The sequence below is a fragment of the Mauremys reevesii genome, linkage group 12 (assembly GCF_016161935.1).
Source record: "Mauremys reevesii isolate NIE-2019 linkage group 12, ASM1616193v1, whole genome shotgun sequence".
NCBI classification, from domain to species: domain Eukaryota; kingdom Metazoa; phylum Chordata; order Testudines; family Geoemydidae; genus Mauremys; species Mauremys reevesii.
The window spans coordinates 13,917,775-13,937,173 of NC_052634.1; the positions used below are offsets into that span (position 1 = coordinate 13,917,775).

The window sequence follows — 19,399 nt, forward strand, 5'->3', positions numbered from 1 at the left end:
GGGCACGCAGTAAGTCTGTGGCAGAACCAAGGCTAGAAACCAGGTACCCTGGCTTCCTGTTCTCTGTTCTTACCATTGAACTCCCACAGATGATGGGATCATGGGTTTCTGGTAGTTAGAGATGGAAGATGCCTGCTATAAAGAAAATGGTTTATATTTTTTGTGGATGTTTCATTCAGAAGGATGCTTTACAAACCAATATGAAAGCTATGTATAGGAATCACTTCACCCACCACTGAAGTGCAGCATCACTGGAATGGAAAGGGGCAGCTCTTTAACAGCTCACAGAAACACTACATGGCAGAGCAAGGGCAAGGCAGGGAATAAAGAGATTGCTGTGTTCATCTGAAACTACAAGGGAATTTAGGATGGCAGAACATAATCACCCAAACTGGAATTGGGCCAGGACTCCTGGCTTAGCAGGCTGAGCTGAACTGATGGATCACATTGCTCAGGCAGAACTAGCATCTCTCTCAACACTAAGGAGGTAATGCCACTGCACCGATGGTCTTGGGAGTCACGGTCATGAACACATGCTTAATGGTGATGCTCCTGCTTTCTGCTGGGTCCTTCAGGCATGGCAGGGAGCACGGCTGGAACAGGAGTCTGCAGCTTTTCCAACATTTGCAAGTTTTCAAAACATGCTCCATCTATCCAAGTAGGGCTCAACTGGGTCTCATATGGAAAGGGAGCTCCTCACACTCAAATTCCTGAGTGCGACATGAGCTCCCTGCCATGAGTGTTCAGATTCCTCTCACAGGCTCAGTTGGGCTCCAATGCTATGGGCATGCACTATCTTTTCTGGCGGCCATGTGGTCCTCTTTGGTGCTGGCCTAGATCATTTGTCCATGGACCCTCTCGGGTTCCTCTGCACATACACCATTCTCAGTGTCCCTACCTTGCACATACACCATCCATCCAGAGGGTCACTCAAGTGCCTCTGTGTGGCCACACCATCCACAGGACTTTCCAGCCCACACTGCCAAGGTCATCCCTATTCCATCCACAGGGGCACTGCAGTCCAGCCTGTGCCATTCAACTACAAGGCCACACACACGAACCATCCCAAGGTCCAGTCTAGGGTCAGACACCAGCTATCCATGGGACTTCCAGGACCTGATTGGTGGCACCTGAGCCAACCACAGGGCACACAAGTCGAACAGGAAAGATTTAGCAAGATGAGCCCCTCTGTAATACTGTATTTTAAGCTATTATCCCCCACTTCCTGCTCCATTTCAACCCTTGATTAAGCTGCAAAACTAGTGCTAACTAGGTTCCCAAGCCTGAAAACTCAAATCCTGATCTGAAATTCAGATGCACCCAAAAGTACAGCAAAGGGATTTAAGTCCAGCACAGAGCTAAGAGTCAGTTGGAGAATTAATCTCCAGAGCTGGGATGGTATTACACCCCAACAAAGTTTGGGGCTGGGGGCGTAGAAGATCCAGGTTGCAGGTTTTTGTTTGAAGTTACCACTATGGATGTAGCCCAACAGGCTATTTTAGGCATGATTTATATTCTTACTGTACTGGTATTTGTTTCAGCACAGGGCCACCTCACTCTGGCAGCCATGACATACTTACAACATCTTAGATCACAAGTTTTACAACAGTTAACTTGCTGCAACAGGCAAATTCCTAGGCTTCCCCGGACAGCGAGCCAAGAGCCTCGTACCTTCCAAGGGTCTCACAGCCATCTAGCATTTACTCCCTGACAATGGCAACTGATGGACAATGCACAACATGCTCTGCTTCTGAATCTCACAAGCATTTTTTAATAAAAAAGATTTTGGAAGGAATTAGGACATGGGTATTTGGCATAGTTTCTTCAGAGCATGTTCAGCAAAGGAAAACAATAGACAGAAGGGGACAAAAAAATGTTTTTGGAAAGATAAGACCAAGGCTGTAAAGAATAATCCCTTAACTCTGTATCCCACTTATTCTCCCTAAGCTTCCTAGAACTTCATTGGAGCCCCTCACAAAGGTATGTTTTGCCAAGAACCTCAGTGAGTTTTGTTATCCATTTTAGATATCTCCCCCCACCCCAACGGCTAGATTTTGCCACCCTCTCTCACATGGAATAGTGCATTTCTCTGGATGAAGTTGAAACCAGGGGGTATGGTACTACCCAATGCGAGACTGGGTGGTAGTAGGACCCATCCAAAGGTCTTTAAAGGGCTACCTGTTTTCCTTCTAAGATCTGAACTAAATTTACCAGCCCCCAAATATTTTCCCTTGTCTTCAGTCATGATTCTGCTAAATTGCTGCACGTGGGTCAGATTAGAGCCGTTTCCTTGGATTAGCATGCACTGCACGCAATGCTGTACAAAGGATTTACCCAGAAAACAAAGTGCCAGTCACCCCCAAATCAACAACAATTAAAAAAAAAAGAAAACAAAGGGGAGGAACATTCAGTTAAATTTCTGGGCACACTGAAGAACTCCAGCTGGTATGTAGACATCAGTTACCTGCTTGTGAGTGGGCAGGACTTCAGAGAAAAGAAGTGGGGTGGGAGAAGTATCTGTAATAGCACAGAGGGTTGGAAGAAAGCCATACCATTCTGGGCATTTGTCAGAGATCCTCGATGGAGGGAGGGATGGGGGGAAGAGATTGGCAATTAATCCAGAGATCAGGAACCTTAATTCATAGATTTATAAAGGTTTCTGCTTATTACACTGATCAAGTGTAACATGAAACCGGAGCACAGCTCTGGAGCTCTCTGGTTCCTTGGGAGCTAACTACCTGAGGGGTCTACATAGGGTGATGGGGTTTGTATTTTTTAAATGCCCCATTGTTTAAGAGGCCAGATGATGCAGTGCACCTTCTACAGGCATTTTATGTTCTAGGAACAGACCGAAACTTACACTGATTAGAGCAACAAGGATTTCCCATGCAATGAATAGAAAGACGGCAATATTTCCACATGATCTGCCCAAGCAGTAAATATGCTCTGGTAAATATTAGCTAAGACAGACTTGGGTTACTAGTTGCTGATTTAAACCAAAGGGATCTTGAGAACCCGGTATATTATACAACATGCTTTACGTAAGCTTCTCTAGATGAACTATGACATATACTTGCAATGTACTTATAGAGAAGGGAACATTAGCTCTTGCTGAAGCAAATCAGTGCACGCAAGTTGTGTGTGGGAGTGAAAAGGTCTGTTGAAGGGCGAATTCCTTTGTCACCTTTCTTAGACAAGGCTGTGATTCTTCAGGCTGTTTGATCTACTTGGGATTGCTTGAGCTAGATTTGTAAAACAGTCCTAAAATCGTACACATTCCCAGAACAGATTCAGGCAAAGATATTTTGGGATTTATTTTCCAGGCTTTGATTCTAAAACATAGAATCTAGTCGGATGATGTTACTCATTACTTCTTACACGCTCATTCTGTTGAATTGAGGGCCCGATCCTGTTCACTGGTCAAATTCCCACTGGTTTCAATAGAAGCAGGATCCTGCCCTTTATGTGTTCTTTGGTGGCTATTTATGTAACATCCCACGGTGTGGTATGACTATAGGATCTAACTCCAGGACCTTCATTACGGACTTCTACCACCTGAGTGAAAGGACTACATCCTTTAGCTAGGAGTGGTAGCAGGTGGGTATCTTCTATGGCTCAGCCATGTAAAGTGTGTGTGTGTATAAAACAGACCTTGAACAGTGAGTAATATTAGGCCATTTTGCACACCCAATAAGTGCTGATTAGTGGACACCTGCAATCACAATGCCACAGTGCAGTGTTCTCAAACAAGAGCCAGAGATGGGGGATAGTAATGAGATTTCAAGGCACATGTTTCTGGGCAGAAGAAGAGCAGCAAAAAAGACGTATTTATTGGGAAACTACCAGGAATGGCCTGTTGCACAGGAACCTTTTCTTTTTGTTCAAGCTGTATTTTAACGTGAACACATTAAAAGCATCCAAGGGAAATATAACTGGAGGAGAGCTTGGAAAGTGACCTTGTTTCCTCTTCCCCAGTTGAAGTCTGTTTAAAATTTAACCTGCTTTGGTACCTTCCCCAGCCAATTAATTCAGCAGCAGAAGTTTCAAGCAGTAAAAAAGCTACTTTAGTTCTGTTCCTGTTTTAACAGGAACAGGGGGGCATCCATAGAAAGAATGCAGCCATGTGAGATACAGCAGCACGCCCATCATCAGGGGCTAGGGAGATGAGCTAGGGCTGCAGAGGATGCCTTTTGCTGACAGCTCTGCAAGATGGAATTGATTTGTAATTTTCCATCTTTCATTTTCTTTAATGTGTTTTTCCATTTATTGTTGTTTAGTCTAAGGCACTTCCATTGGCCTCCTCACTGTACTATCTGAGCACCTCACACTCCGATATTTAGCCTTCCTCATACTTCTGTGAGATAGGGAAGTGCTAGCATCCCCATTTCACAGATGGGGAACTGAGGCACAAAGTGACTGAGGGTTGCTAAATTGCAATCGGGGGTTGCAGGGCAGGGCTGGTTATTGCATCTCATGTAGACATATCCCAGCTAGCTTTAATTTGAGTAATTATCCAGGGTAGGTGGGCTTGTTTAGCCTATACTGATTGGTACAGTACTCCAGTTCCTGAGCTAGCTAGATTAAAGTTAGTTTGAGCTCTGGTCACACTCTGATTGCATTGTAGATACACACTAAGTGACTTGCCTAAGGACACCTAGGAAATCTATGGCAGAACAGTGAAATGATCCTGGGTCTGCTTGGTTCCAGGCTAGTTCCCTAACCTCTGGGTCACCCTTCTCCGTTCTGCAGCCTCTCTATCACTATATATTGGTAGAGGCAGCTACATCATGCATACCAATGATAGGTCACAGAATTATAATTCATCACCTTTGGCAGTATATTTTGGGGGTATTTCCCTCCAAGAGCCATAATTTAGGGTGTTTTCCAGCTGCTAGCTCATTAAAATAAACTAAAAATACGTTAATAGCTTTCTTTCCTACAGAATCAATTGCTTTAGTTGTCACAGGGTTGTTGAGTGATGATGTGGAATGGGAGGGGCAGTGTCCATGAGACAATTTATTAACATGTAGCCTGTTTTATGGGAGTTTGCAAACCCAGGTATATATAAAAGGGCCATATTATGGCTCCTGGAGGAAATGCCCCAAAATACACAGCCAAAGCAGTGTTAAGTGCACCCACATTCTAGCTGGCAGAAGGCTCAGGAAAAGCCACTCATGACCCCAGGTCTGCCCCCCAGCAATTCTGGGCCCCAGGGCAGAACAGTCTCTGGGCCCCCACACATGCACAAGCCATGCCTACGCAGACGCGGTCTGCCTGACATTTGGGCGGTGCTGTGCCCTGTGCTGGCTGGTGCCCAGCGACCTGCTGGCTGCACTGCTGGGCATGCTCTTGTGGCATGGCCAGGACTTCTACATGCCCGCCCGGTAGGGTTGCCAACTGTCTAATCGTGCAAACTCAATGACCTTTGCCCTGCCCTGTCCCTTTCCTGAGACCACACCTCTGTCTCACCTCTTTCCAGCCCTCCCCCGCTCACTCTATCCCCCCTCCCTACATTGCTTGCTCTCCTCCACCCTCACTCACTTTCACCAGGCTATAGCAGGGGGTTGGGGTGTGGGAGGGAGTTTGGGGTGTGGGAGGGGGTGCAGGCTCTAGGCTGGGGCACAGGGTTGGGGTGCAGAAAGGGGATGGGGGGGCAGCGCTTACCTCAGGCAGCTCCCAACAGTGCCTGGCACACCCCTCTGACAGCAGCTCCTAGGTGGGAGGCCTAGGGGGTCTCCACGCACTGCTGCCCGCAGACACCCCCCACAGCTCCCATTGGCCACAGTTCCCAGCCAATAGGAGCTGCAGAGTTAGCACTCGAGGCAGGGGCAGTGTGTGGAGACCCCCTCCCCAGGAACTGGCTGTCCGCTTCCAGGAGCAGTGCGGCGCAAGGGTGGGCAGGAAGCCTGCTGTAGCCCCACTGCGTTGCCGGTGGTGGCGGCCCCAGTCCTTTTTAAATCACCCAGGCCCCTGGGCAATTGCCCCCTATGCCTCCCCTGTTGGCAGGCCTGCATGACCCCATCTTGATTATTCCTAATAGGAGCAGAAATAACGTGGGTGTAGGTGTGTGTACCTGTAGGTGACATTACAGAGCCAGACTTGCAGACCACAATCCATCTTCTGTGCTATGCTCTCTAATCTGCATGGCTCGTACAGCAGAGAGCCTGCGCGGTGGCCATTTCAGTAGGTAAGAGGCTAGAATTGCTGATGGGATTCTGTGCCAACAGCCAGAATTTGGGCCAGGGAAAGAAAGCCACAGATTAGGCACTAAAATAATGTTATATCTAAGGATCATTCAGAGACCCAGTTCATCTCCTTTCCAAACCACAGCACACAAGAGGTGAAAGACCTAATATAATAGCCTAAAGCACCTCTCCCTCCTTAAGCATCAGTCAACCACCTTCATTAAAGAGCGGCTCCTGCTCCTCTTGAAGCCAATGATGAAATTCCCTCTGAGTTCAGAGAGAACAAGACTGAGTGCTAAGGAGCTGAAATGTGACCTTAGCTGTTTTGTCCCCCCAACAGAGATCAGAGGTGCAGACATCTGTCACAAGGTGCTCCACTCACCTCCAATCTGGTGCCTCCTCCTGGTCACTGTGGGGATTAGTTCCTGAGGTCAATGCTTCTGTCCACAATTTGGACACCATCACTCTGACTCAGGTCTGAAGCTCCTCTTGCCCCAGGACCTTCAGTGTCTCCCCAGTGGCTGGTAGGGGAACCTGGGCCTGCCCTCTGCTCCGGGTTCTAGTCCAGGGATACTCAACTCAGCAGTTCTGGGCTTCCCCCTTCCAGCCCTCACTGCTCCTTCCCTGGACTGCTGCCTACCACACCCAGCTTCCCTTCTCTCTCTGAGTGTCCCAGCTCCCAGAACCTTTTTCCCAGGGACTGACTGCTGCCTACCTTCCTGCAGTCTTCCCAAGCACTCTGCCCTCTTCCCAGGAAGCAACTGCCCTCACTCAGCAGCAGTCTAGTCTGCAGCCCACTTTACAGTCCCTGCCTGTTCCTGCACAGGTGAGCCTGTTCTCTAATAGCTGCCTCCAGCCAAAAGCTCCCTAACTTTCAGCCTAATTAGCTGATTGGGTCCACCTGGCCCAATTTGGCTCTTCCAGGGCTAGTGTGGGGATCTCCCCCCATCACACCATCTCAGACTCCAGTGGTTTTTTTTGGGGGGGGGGTTAATGTCATTTTCTGTTTGATTTGATACCAGTGATGTTGAGGGATGTGGAACACAAGCTCTGCCTAAGCACACCCATCCTGGCTTGCTTCACCATGCAGTGGTTCCAGCCCTGGGCTCTGCCAAATGCCCCTGAGTCTGATCTGCACCATTCCTACTATTCCAGGGCTGGGTATCTCTAAAACAGATAGTCAGTCATGCAGGCTCCAGCCCTCTGAAATACACACATCTCTGCACAGTTGGGGACCCAATGTCCTCAAAAGATGCAGTAAAGTTAAACTCGGAACAGACAGTGAATCACCAGCAAGAGCATTTCCCTCAGGGCCTTGCTTTTTATTTTAATTTATTTTAGTTGTTTTTAAGCTGAAACTCTTTGGCCCCAGGAAACATGATTAGAGCATGAAATGAACCTTGGCCATGTGAGAAGAATGTGGTCCCACAAAGGCTGAGTATATGCACATACTGTACACTCCCATGATAGGTTAGTGTTGCCTGTTAGTCTAATATGTCCTCTCTCTGGGGAACTACATCTTACATTTGCAGGGGGACTGGCTACCGGATCAAATAAGTATTTGTGTAACAAGCCAAATCAACCCCCTGAATCAGAATATCCTTGAATTTTGGGGCGATTCAAAATCTGAACCCAGATCTGCATATGGATTTTGCAGCTAGTCCTTAGCTCTATAAGGGGCTGAATCAAAACTCCATATCTAGTTCTGGAGAGGTTCCAAACCCAGACCCAAATTTTGCAGTTTGAACCCATCTCTACTATTTTCCCATCAGTGACTCTCATATTTCATGTCCCTCTTATTAGTGTTTGCCAGTCACAGGGGACCAAATGAGCAAGAAGACAGAGGAAGGAGTCCAGAATCTGCCTTTTTATTTTAAGCAGTACCTCTTGGGAAGGCAGAAAACTCTCCTTCCCTTTCAGTTTTGTCATTTCTTATTAATGATGGGTCTGAACCAAAACACAAATTGGACTGTGGGAGAGTTTGAAACCTGAAGCTGGATCTGAGATTTGCACTCAGGTAGCAGAGCAATGGGCATATTAACAATAACTAAACGGACATTCAGATCTCACATTGCTAGTATAGGTCCTTCTCCATCTTTCCCCCTACCCTCCCAATGTTCATTATCCATTTTGCATTCCCTCCTCTTCTAATGCTGATACATAAAGATACAAATTGCTAAGACTGGCCCCTCTATCTTTTTAGCAGCTGAATTAAAATCCGCATATCTAAACTTTGCAGTTTCTGAAAACCAGGCCCCTTTAAGGTGTCTTGATTGTGCACCTAAACTCACTAGTCACTTTTGAAAATTATGTCCATTGTATGACCTTGGAAAAATCATCTAACTTCTCTGTGCCTCACGTTTTTTCATCTGAGAGTGGGAATACTAATACTCAGCTGCTTCATAGGGGGTTGTGAGATGTAATTCATTCATGTTTGCAAAGCTTATTGAGCAAACTGCTATTATTATTTTTCACTGGAATGCTCCTTGGGGCAAGAACACATTTGTTTCCTTATATATGAATTGGAATTCTTCCCAAATGGCCAAAGGCCAATGTGCTAATGTCATAACTTTTCATAAGCAAGTCAGCATCTTAAGTCTTGTACAGGAGTAATTCCTCTCTCTCCAACTGTAAATAAAACCATCACCTGCCATAATGTTTATAAAATGTTGTTCTTTGTCCAGACTACTTTGTCGATAGAGAGAATGTTCAAATACTTCCGGAAGCGCTTTGCCAGCCATCTGACGGAACGCAGTCGCCGAAGAGCAAGGCTGGTATCTAAAGATGGAAGGTGTAACATAGAGTTTGGGAATGTAGAAGAACAGTCACGGTTTGTCTTCTTGGTTGATATATGGACCACCATCCTGGACCTAAAATGGAGATACAAGATGACCATCTTCATCTCAGCATTCTTAGGCAGTTGGTTCCTATTTGGTCTTCTTTGGTACGTTGTGGCATATATACATAAAGATCTTCCTGAATTCAGTCCTTCCATAAACCACACCCCATGTGTGGAGAACATAAACGGCTTGACCTCTGCTTTCCTGTTCTCCCTGGAAACCCAGGTTACCATTGGCTATGGCTTCCGGTGTGTCACAGAGCAGTGTGCCACTGCCATTTTTCTGCTGATCTTCCAGTCTATTCTTGGAGTCATCATCAACTCTTTCATGTGCGGCGCTATCTTGGCCAAGATTTCTAGGTCCAAGAAACGGGCCAAGACCATCACCTTCAGCAAGAATGCTGTCATTAGCAAACGAGGCGGCAAGCTGTGCCTCCTTATCCGGGTGGCCAACCTTAGGAAGAGTCTACTGATTGGGAGCCACATCTATGGGAAGCTTCTGAAGACGACCATCACTCCAGAAGGAGAGACTATCATCTTGGACCAGGTCAACATAGACTTTGTGGTGGATGCTGGCAATGAGAACCTCTTCTTCATCTCCCCCTTAACTATTTACCACGTCATTGATAGGACCAGCCCGTTCTTCCACATGTCAGTGGAAACCATCCTCCAGCAGGATTTTGAGCTAGTGGTATTTTTAGATGGCACAGTGGAAGCCACTAGTGCTACCTGTCAGGTCAGGACATCCTATATCCCAGAGGAGGTACTCTGGGGCTACCGCTTTGCTCCCATCGTATCCAAGACCAAGGAAGGGAAGTATAGAGTAGACTTCCACAACTTCAGCAAGACTGTGGAAGTAGAGACTCCTCACTGTGCCTTTTGCCTCTACAATGAGAAGGATGCTAAAGCCAAGGCAAAGAGAGGTTACGACAACCCTGGCTTCATCCTATCAGAAGTCAATGAAACCAGCGACACAAAAATGTAGCTCTGTATGCTCATGGGACTGGGGCATTTTTTATCGTAACACAAACTCAATACGGAGATGCCCAATAACCTAGTAGCGCAGAAGAAAAATGAACAGGGCTGTTTTGACATGAAAATAGCTCCTGATTTCTCAAAAGAATTAAATCAAATCAGACCACCACACCAGTGATCTCTGGGAGGCTATTTAACTGCACTATATGTATATATATATATATATATATATTTTCATAGAATGTATATTTTTTATACCTATGGGATGTTCATTTAAGCTGCTAAATTGGAATGTCCGACTCACTCAATTAAGTTCCCAGAGGCATTTGAGCCATAAGCAAGTCTGACAACATGGCTTAAAAGAAGAGACCCAGGGAGGGCTTCAGATATGCTGAAGAGGAGCAGTTCTTGGGATGAAAAGTGAAAAGATGAGATAACAGGTAAAAAATTGTCAAAAGCACCTAAAGGTACATCTACAATCCCACCTGACTCCCTAGTTACGTACTAGGGCAGGTGAGATTATTCAAGTAGAACTAATGCATGTACATCTACCCAAGCTGGTAATTACACCAGCTGCTGTGTAGACATATCCTAAGTGACATAGGACCCTAACCTCCATTTTCATAATTGAAATCAATGAGAGTTAGGTGCCTAAATACTTTTGAAGATCTGGGCCATAGACCCTACATCCCACTGATTTTCTCCTAGTAGCCTAAGTCACTTTTGAAAATGGGGCAGTTTCCTAAGTCACTTAGGTTCTTTTGAAAATTTGACCCCAGGATCTCTTTTTTCTTTCTCTGTTCAACTCTTGTTAATCTATTGTAGTGAAGCCTTAGTATATTCTATCTTCTTGGAAAGCTAGAAGCAAAGGCAAAGTTTGGGTCATGATGATGTATTTAGAACTAGAGAGAAAAAATTGAATTTCCTTCCCCTGAAATATTCTGATTTTGTGGAAGAATATTTTTTGTCCCAAATCAGAACAAAATGTCAAAAAATTGAATTTTTTTTGGTAGGAGGAAAAAGTCTGAAACATTCCATTTTGGGAGAACCAAAACAGAATTATTTGCCTTGCTCCCAGTTGATGGATTCACTCTCATAGGACTTCCCAGAAAGCTGACTGCGTGGCAGGACAGGTGGCACCATGAGGCAGCTGTCCAGGAAGTCTGGGAGCTGGGGGAGACAGGGCTGGCAGGAAAAATGGTTTGATGGAACTGACGTGTAAATGGAGAACATGTTGATTCCTTGGAATCAGCATTTTCTCATGGAAAAGTGTCCCAGTGTACATTTTTTGACCAGCTTTAGATGTATCCTTTCAAGAAAAAAGATACTTTAAAAATACAAAACAAAAACAAAATATATAATTCTCTGAAGCGCAATAGGTCTTTGCCTACAACACTAGCAATGAGGACGTAGAGCCACTCAAAACTGAATTTTCTAAAGGCCGAAACCAATTGAATAACAAATAAAGAAATAAGTCAACTGAAAGATTCCCATTGACTTCAATGGGCTTTGGATTAAGCCATAAGTCATACATCTTATTTATGCAAGCAAAACATTCACATGCATGAGACACTGAGCTTTCAATCAGTAACAATCAGGCATGCAAAGTATATTGAGTATAGCTGGTCAACGTTTTTCTAATTTTTATTTTTCCATGAAGTTTGAAATACCAATGGGAAGTTTCAGACAACATTTTGTGAATTTTTCACCATGCCCTCCCTGTTTTTTCACCTGAGTTCTACTGTTGAGTGTCCAAATGATGGACCAAAGAGAAGTGGGTGATCCTGGGGCTTTTCCCCATCAGTTTAATCAACACAAGTCCATGTTGAACATGGTCATGATGCAAATGACATTCTAAATGCTGTTTGCAGTGTTGTTGTAGCTGCATTGGTCCCAAGATATTAGAGAGACAAGGTGGGCGAGGGAATATTTTTTACTGGACCAACTTCTTGTCTCTTTCACCAACAGAAATTGGTCCAAGGAAAAGTATTACTTCACCCCCTGCTAAATGCTGACAGATCTCAACAGTTTGAACGGAAAAGGAGAATTAAGCACGCAAAATTACAAGAATCATACTGAGAGTTATTTTGAGAATGAGTGGGATGGGGTGTAGTTTAGAGATATGGGTATAGGACAGGGAGCCTGGAACTCTCATGTCTCAATCCCATTTCTCATAGCAACACTTTCTTTGGCTTTGGGCAAATCACTTTAACACACACTTTGGGGTCTCCACTTATAATATGGGATGACAGCACTCACCTACCTCCCAGGGGTGTTGTGAGGAACAATTAATTAATGCCTGTAAAGCATTTGAAGATTAGTCAGTCCTAAGTGTGAAGAGTGACCAACCCTTCATTGTACATTGTCTCCTCTCCTCCACCCACTCCCTGCTATGTTCAGTGCTTCTTTTCTTGTGGGCAGAAGGGTTAGCATTCCTTCTCAGGGCAGGAGGATACAAAGAAATGTTTGTTTTAATGTTGTGCATCCAGATGCAACAGAGATGAGCACATTGTAAGTTATTAAAATAAATGTCATAGACGATGGCATGCTGAGTTTCTCCACTATCTGGGTCTCTGTCTAGCCTGCTTCCTGAGTCAGCCTCCTTTAGCACCTGCATGGTACTAATTGCCCAATACCTTGGTGTTGGTTCAGTTTTTCAACCTCATAAATGTCACTGTTGAGATATCTAGCTTCATGTCAGTGTTGTAATGGTAAAGCTTCCTCTATCTGTCTTAGGTACTTACATGACACCCACCATCCTGTATCTGAGTACCTCACAACCTTCATCCTCTCCACACCTCTGGGAGGTAGGAAAGTATTGTTATTTCCATTTTACACGTGAGGAACTGAGGCCCAGAGAGACTAAGTGATATGCTCAAGATCACACAGGAAATCTTTGGCAGAGCAAGAACTTGAACCCAGCTCTCTCAGCCCCTAGACACTGGGCCATCCTATCACTCATGTCCTTTCCCTAGATGTGGCCTAGTCTAGCATCTACAAGCTTCCCATACTGCTACCACTTGCATGGCATCCCCTGAGAGGAATACATCCTATGCCCAAGGAGGGAGGCGCTATACTTCTCTGTCCCAGCAGGAGACAAGCACCAGGCTGCCTTCAGAATTAAAACTAAGAAGATTCTGTTTCCCCTTGAACAAAGGTAAGAATTATACAAAGGCTGACAGAGCCACTGAAATTCATGAGCCTGAGACAACTCCCAGTAATGTAAATAGAAAGAATCCCATTGCTGGTTTGGGGCCTTAGGAATGGAAACGATCCAGTAGGTCCCATCAAGTTCCACTCCAACACCAAGTCTGGCTGGCTCCTTACTGCATGTTCTTCAGATCCCTTTGAAAGATCTCTGAGGGATGGGACTCCCCTCACTGCCCTTAGAAGTCTATCCCATGAGCTTTTTGGGGCAGGGACTGTCTTTTTGCTCTGTGTTTGTACAGCACCTAGCACAATGGGGTCCTGGTCACGACTGGGGCTCCTCTGAATAATCATAATTGTAAAAAGGGAACAGATGTCAGTGTCAGGATGGTTTCCCCTTTGGTTTTTAGGCTATATTTTCTTTTCTACTAGTTTCCTCCCTGCACTGACAGTGGAGCCCATTCTGTACCAGGACAAAGGACCATCCTTGGCCTTGGTACCCTTCAGCTATCTCTGGGTGGTTATGATGACTCCCTATAGTTACTGATCAGCCAAAGGAAGGAAATAAAAGTTGGCTAAAAAAAAAAACAGACTAGAGAGAAAAGAAACCGAAAGAAAAAGGGATTGAAGTGGACAAGAGAAGACAAGTTAAAGGCTCACTAGCCACCTCCTCCTGGGCTCGGCGCTCTTCCTGAGTCCTGCACACATGCGCTGGGTGTGAGACCATGTCCCTGCCCCTTCCAATCCACCAGCGCACTCACGAAGGATACATCAGAATTTAGCCCACTGTGAGGCATTTTACCTTTTCTTTTTACCACTTTCCTACTTAACCATCCTTAACCTGCTTAGAGATGCATGAGAGGAAGGCTTGTGCAGTGGTTAGAGCACTGGATTGGCAGGCGAGAGATCTGGGCTTTTTCCTGGCCTTGACATAAGGCGAGGCACTTCACCTTTCTGTGCCTCACTTTTCCCTTCTAAGCAATGGGGCTCACATGCCCTAACTCACATGGCACATGAGGCTGTGCAATTTGCAGAGTGCTTCGAGAGCCTCGGACGAAAGAAATGCTACCCAGCACCTTGCAGCTGCAAATCTCAAAGTACTTCACAAAAGAAGGCTTAACCCCAATTTTACAGATGAGGAAACTGAGGCAAAGCCACTTGGCCAGGGTCATGGGCAGAGCCAAGAACAGTACTCAGGTCTTCTGACTCCCAGTGTGGTGCCTGATTCCCTACACCTCACTGTCTGGGTGGTATGGCTGTCCATAAGATTATTTTTATTAGCTCATGATCTCCTACCTATATGGCTCCAAGATGGCCCTGCTATATCATAAGAAGTAATAATGCTAGCATACATTAATCAGCTAGGATAATGGTTCTCAACCTTTTCCATCATCAGGAGCCCTTCCCATCTAGTGAGGATTCCTCTTTCACTTGATAACAGGGGAAAGGGTCTCTTGAACCCTACCTCCCCCCCACACGTGAACCCTAGAACCTATGAGCTGGGACAACAGAGAAGAGAATCCTCAGGTCAATGGCAACATGGCCAAAATGCAACAGCAAGCCTGTATTTGTTCCTTTGAGCTGGCTCATGCTGAGATCTAACCGAGAGTCTTGGAATGAAACGCATTCCTCCCACCAAGCCCCCGCTGATTGTCACTGCAGGAAACGCCTGCCAATCCCGGCCTGACAGTAGTGCAGCAGGCAGAAGATAGAGTGTGTTAGTCAGACCCCAGCAGTGGCAGAACAATGAGTGGAATTTCCTCTTTCTGTCCAGTGAGGGTGTTTGTCACGCAGCAGATAAAGTCCCAGGGCAGGGAAGAAAGGTTATCGGGAGACATGCTGGGTACAATGCCACTTGGGATGGAGTCCATAGGAAATCTATTTCAGGGCCTGTCATTTCATTGCCATTAAAAGAAAGTTCAGTTAAGAGGACAAAAATAAATATAATCTTGTAGAGCAGATGGAGCCCCCTGACCCGGTGCTGGAAAACAAAGCTCTGTCTCTTTTCAGTCAGTGCTTTCATTGCTGCAGTCCATACGCTTCTCTAAAGCCCTTTACAGACATAAATGGATCTTCACAACGCCCCTTCTCCTGACCAGTGATGTAGGGAAAAAGCATTGTCCCCATTCCACAGGAGAAAACTGAGGCACAGCAAGGCTATCGGACTTACTACTTTGCCAACATTTTCTCACTGTTGCTAGCCCTGGTTCAGCTCCGCTGTCCGCCTGTGATGGTCTCTGACCACTTGCCATCTCCTCCTCCCTTGCCCTGCCCCCCCACACTAGCAGGCCTAGGCTGGCTACTTCTGACCAGGTGCCCTGATGGTTTTCCTTCTCTATACACCCCTCACCTCTTCTGCAAATGTTCCTTCTCACTCCTGAGGTGACAAGTCTCCACCTTATGCCCCCCTGCTACTTCACTCTAGGGACCCTCAATGCCAGGACAGCTGCTGGCACTGAATTGCTCCTAACAATGCAGAGATTTCACTGGACAAGGCTGTGCCAAGAGCGAGAATGTTGCAGCAAGACTCTGCAAAACATTCCCAGGGGCCAAGCTATCGCTGCTGAGGTGGAGGCATCTGCCCTGGGGAAGTTTACATTTGGAATAAGTTCTCTGCTGCACGGGAGAGAGCAGCAAACCCTCCCCGCTCAATGGATCCAAGCAGGGCAAATCAGGAGAGGCTGGAAATTAAACATCTTTACTTCCTGTCTCAAACCTCCCCTCACAAAGTTCAACACCCCACTCAAGCCTCTGCTTTTCTGAGTCCATGCATCCCACACATGCTCTGCATTTCACAGGCAAATTGACTGCATTATTTTGTTATTACATCCTACCGCATTAGCACCTCATATCTTACGGAAAGTACCTGATAGCTTTATGACCACTTGCAGTTCAATTGTCGAATGCCAGTAGCAAAAATCCCCAATGCTGGAGACTGGACACTAAGTGGGGAGGGCTCTGAGTTACTACAGAGAATTCTTTCCCAAGTATCTGCCTGACGGGTCTTGCCCACATGCTCAGGGTCTAACTGATCACCATATTTGGGGTTGGGAAGGAATTTTCATCTGGGTCAGATTGGTAGATACCCTAGTGGCTTTTCTCCTTACTCTGCAGCGTGGGGCCTGGGTCACTTTGCAGGTTTAAATTAGTGTAAATGGTGGATTCTCTGTAACTTGAAGTCTTTAAATCCTGATTTGAGGACTTCAGTAACTCAGCCAGAGATTAGGGGCCTATTACAGGAGTGGATGCATGAGGTTCTGTGGCCTGCAATGTGCGGGAGGTCAGACTAGATGATCATGATGGTCTCTTCTGACCTTAAAGTCTATGAGTCTCTGAGACAGGCAGGGGGCCTGTGAGGCCGCATAGCGATGCTAACGGAATGAAGGGAGCTGTTCAATTGTGTTGTATTCCCAGCGGCCAGGAGGTGGCACCCGTCACCTCCACATAACAAAGCCAGATCCTAAGCAGACAGTAGCCCTAAACTCAGAAAAATCTAACAGCATGGACACAGCAGTACGTAAAGCGCTAAGCAAGAATTTATTGGGACTGCTCCTTATTTTATTACATAAAGTTGAATGCACTTAGTGACTCTTTTCTGGCATGAGCCAGGCAGGCTGGATATATTTAGCTCCTTCACCGAGGCGCTGCAGCTTAAATCATTGAGACGAATGCAGAGGTGCCGTGTAAGTGGGGCGCTGCTAACCACATATCTGCAACTGCCTCTGAGCAGCCTTCAGGGAGTTTGAAACTGGCAGGGGAGTTAAGTGGCTAGAGCACTGCACTGGGTGTGGGGAAGCCTCTGATCTGTTCCCAGCTCCTACAATAAATTGTTCTGTTGCCTTGGGAAGTCCCAACCCTGTGCTGTGCCTCAGTTTCCCCAGATGATACTAGATCAGGAGTCGGCAACCTTTCAGAAGTGGTGTGCCGAGTCTTCATTTATTCACTCTAATTCAAGGTTTCGTGTGCCAGTAATACATTTTAACGTTTTTAGAAGGTCTCTTTCTATAAGTATACTAGATAACTAAACTATTGTTGTCTGTAAAGTAAATAAGGTTTTTAAAATGTTTAAGAAGCTTCATTTAAAATTCAATTAAAATGCAGAGCACCCTGGACCGGTGGCCAGGACCCGGGCAGTGTGAGTGCCACTGAAAATCAGCATGCGTGCCGCCTTCGGCACCCGTGCCATAGGTTCCTACCCCTGTACTAGATGATACCATCCATGCCTCAGTTTCCCCAGCTGTAGAAGAGCAATAATGCTGCTTACTAACCTTGTAAAGAGCATTGATATCTATGGCCGCTCGGTACTCAGTTTCCCCAGCTGATACTAACCACTTTTGTAAAGCACTCAGAGAGAGATTGAAGAAAAGTGCCAAACAACAGGTAGGTGTTATTATTGCCATGTATCAATATTGCAGTTGTGCCCAAACACTCGAGCCAAATTCAGGCCCCCATAGTGCTAGCATGGATTTGATGCACAGTCCAAGCCTGACTCTGGTGTGCTGAGTAGCTGTGGAAACTGACACAAAAAGACACAACACTTGTGCGCCATTATAATCTCATCCCCCCTCCCTGGGTTTACTCCTGAATTACACCAGTGCAAGCGAAAGCAGACTCAGGCCCACAGTTTCCCCATATTTCTACAGAAGAAAGAGAATATAGTAGATAACCTGGCATCACAAACTGACCCCGCGCTGCTCAGCATTGCAGCTGCCAAGAAGCGCAGTGCCATGTGTGACATGCTATGTGCGTTAGATAAGGAGCTTGCCTGCAGAGAATTTGCATGTAACCATACATTTCAGCTTATAGTCAGCACAGAAGTGAGTGAGCGAGTGCTAGGGTAACTGGGATATCTGGGGTAGGTGGGTGGATGCTAGAGGGTGCTGGGGTATCGGGGAGATGGGAGGGTGCTGGGGTGGGTGCTAGAGGGTGCTGGGATATGAGGGGTGGATGGGCGCAACAGGGTGCTCCTTGGGAGGTAGTTCACTGGGGGCTGTGTAAGGGGGAGCTGAGGGTGGGAAGAAGCTGGGCAAGAGCTGCCAGGTAGCTGGGGTATTGCTGTGGGTGGGGATGCCCAACCGGCGAGGGTGGGGGTGAGGTTCACATTGGGCCGCTCTCATTTTTTGTCAGGATCCAGCATGGCGGACAAGCTACCTGGTGTCTGGCAGAAAAGGTGCTGCACCATCCCCCGTGGCTGAGAGGAGAGAGAAGCAGCTCCTGGCTTGGCCCCATAGCCTGGGCAAGAAGTGGGCATGGGTACTAGGGAGTGACTGAACACATGCGTGTCACTTGAGATGCCAGGCAACTCAAAGCCCTGTAGCATGGCGGGGCTGCATACATAGGGCACCAGGAAACCAAGTCCTGCATTTACCTGGCATGCTAGCTGAGGAGAGGCTGCTTCCGGTCTGACCCCCCCAGCCCTGTGAAAAATGATGCCCTATCCCAGTAGAGGATGATTAATCTAGATACGGCATTTAAAGCTCTCCAGAGGTTGTTATCAAGCTCTCTGCTGTAGCCACTTCAGGTACCAGAGTGATGGGGACCAGATAAGTTGACAGGTAGCTGTAAACCCATTGTGGATGCAGGGCAGACTCTTAGGGCCAGAGGAAGTGCCATTTTCTCTGGTGTTGCACTGCTGGCTTTGAGAGCATTATTCCAGCTTTACACCAACACTGCTCAGATCAGAATGTGGCCCCGTGCACACAGCCAGCTCTAGTCTTGCCAACCTCAAGCATTTAAACATCAAGTTCAGCCCGCTCCCCATCATGATAGTCTACCAAATAACAAATGTGTGTTGGGGAGGGGTGAGAGGGTGGGTCTGCTGGGGTTTGAGCCTTCAGGGTTTGCCTTTTCTAGTTTTTCCCCTACCACCAGAAGGCTAGGCACTTACTGCAGCAGAAGAGGCTCTGCTGTCCTGCATGCAGTTCTCTGCAGCAGCAGGGAGACTGAAAGAGGGCCCAGCGCAGGACTCTGCCGCTCTGTGGGGAGTGGTAGGGGAAGAAAGTTAATGAAAAGCCAAAGAAAATAACAAATCTGGAGCAGCTCCTGGAGAAGCAGTTGCGGCCCCCTGGGGTGATATGGCTTTGCACCACAACTGCCTGAGAGTGTTCTTCTCCTCTCCCAGCATCTGCATTTTAGTTTAAGAAACACGGGGCTCCATCCATTGCGCTCTGACTCCCCGTCAGCTTAGCAGTCTCTATTATGCCACATGCCTGTCTCCTAACCTCCTGTTTTCTTCCCATATAGATAAAGTGCA

At 46.6% G+C, this 19,399-nt stretch overlaps 2 protein-coding genes across 2 annotated transcripts in view; one reads left to right on the forward strand and one right to left on the reverse strand.

Moving 5' to 3' along the window:
* Nucleotides 1-6,944, reverse strand: part of KCNJ5 (potassium inwardly rectifying channel subfamily J member 5) — an 86,050-nt gene extending 79,106 nt beyond the window's left edge. The window contains exon 1 of the mRNA XM_039496890.1: nt 6,568-6,944. The gene's annotated coding sequence lies outside the window, so the exon portion shown is untranslated. The remainder of the gene's footprint in view (nt 1-6,567) is intronic.
* A 1,946-nt stretch (nt 6,945-8,890) lies between these two features.
* Nucleotides 8,891-10,009, forward strand: KCNJ1 (potassium inwardly rectifying channel subfamily J member 1). Its single transcript, XM_039496893.1, has one exon. The coding sequence runs from the start codon at nt 8,891-8,893 to the stop codon at nt 10,007-10,009; it is 1,119 nt and encodes a 372-aa protein (XP_039352827.1).
* The last annotated feature ends 9,390 nt before the right edge of the window (nt 10,010-19,399 follow it).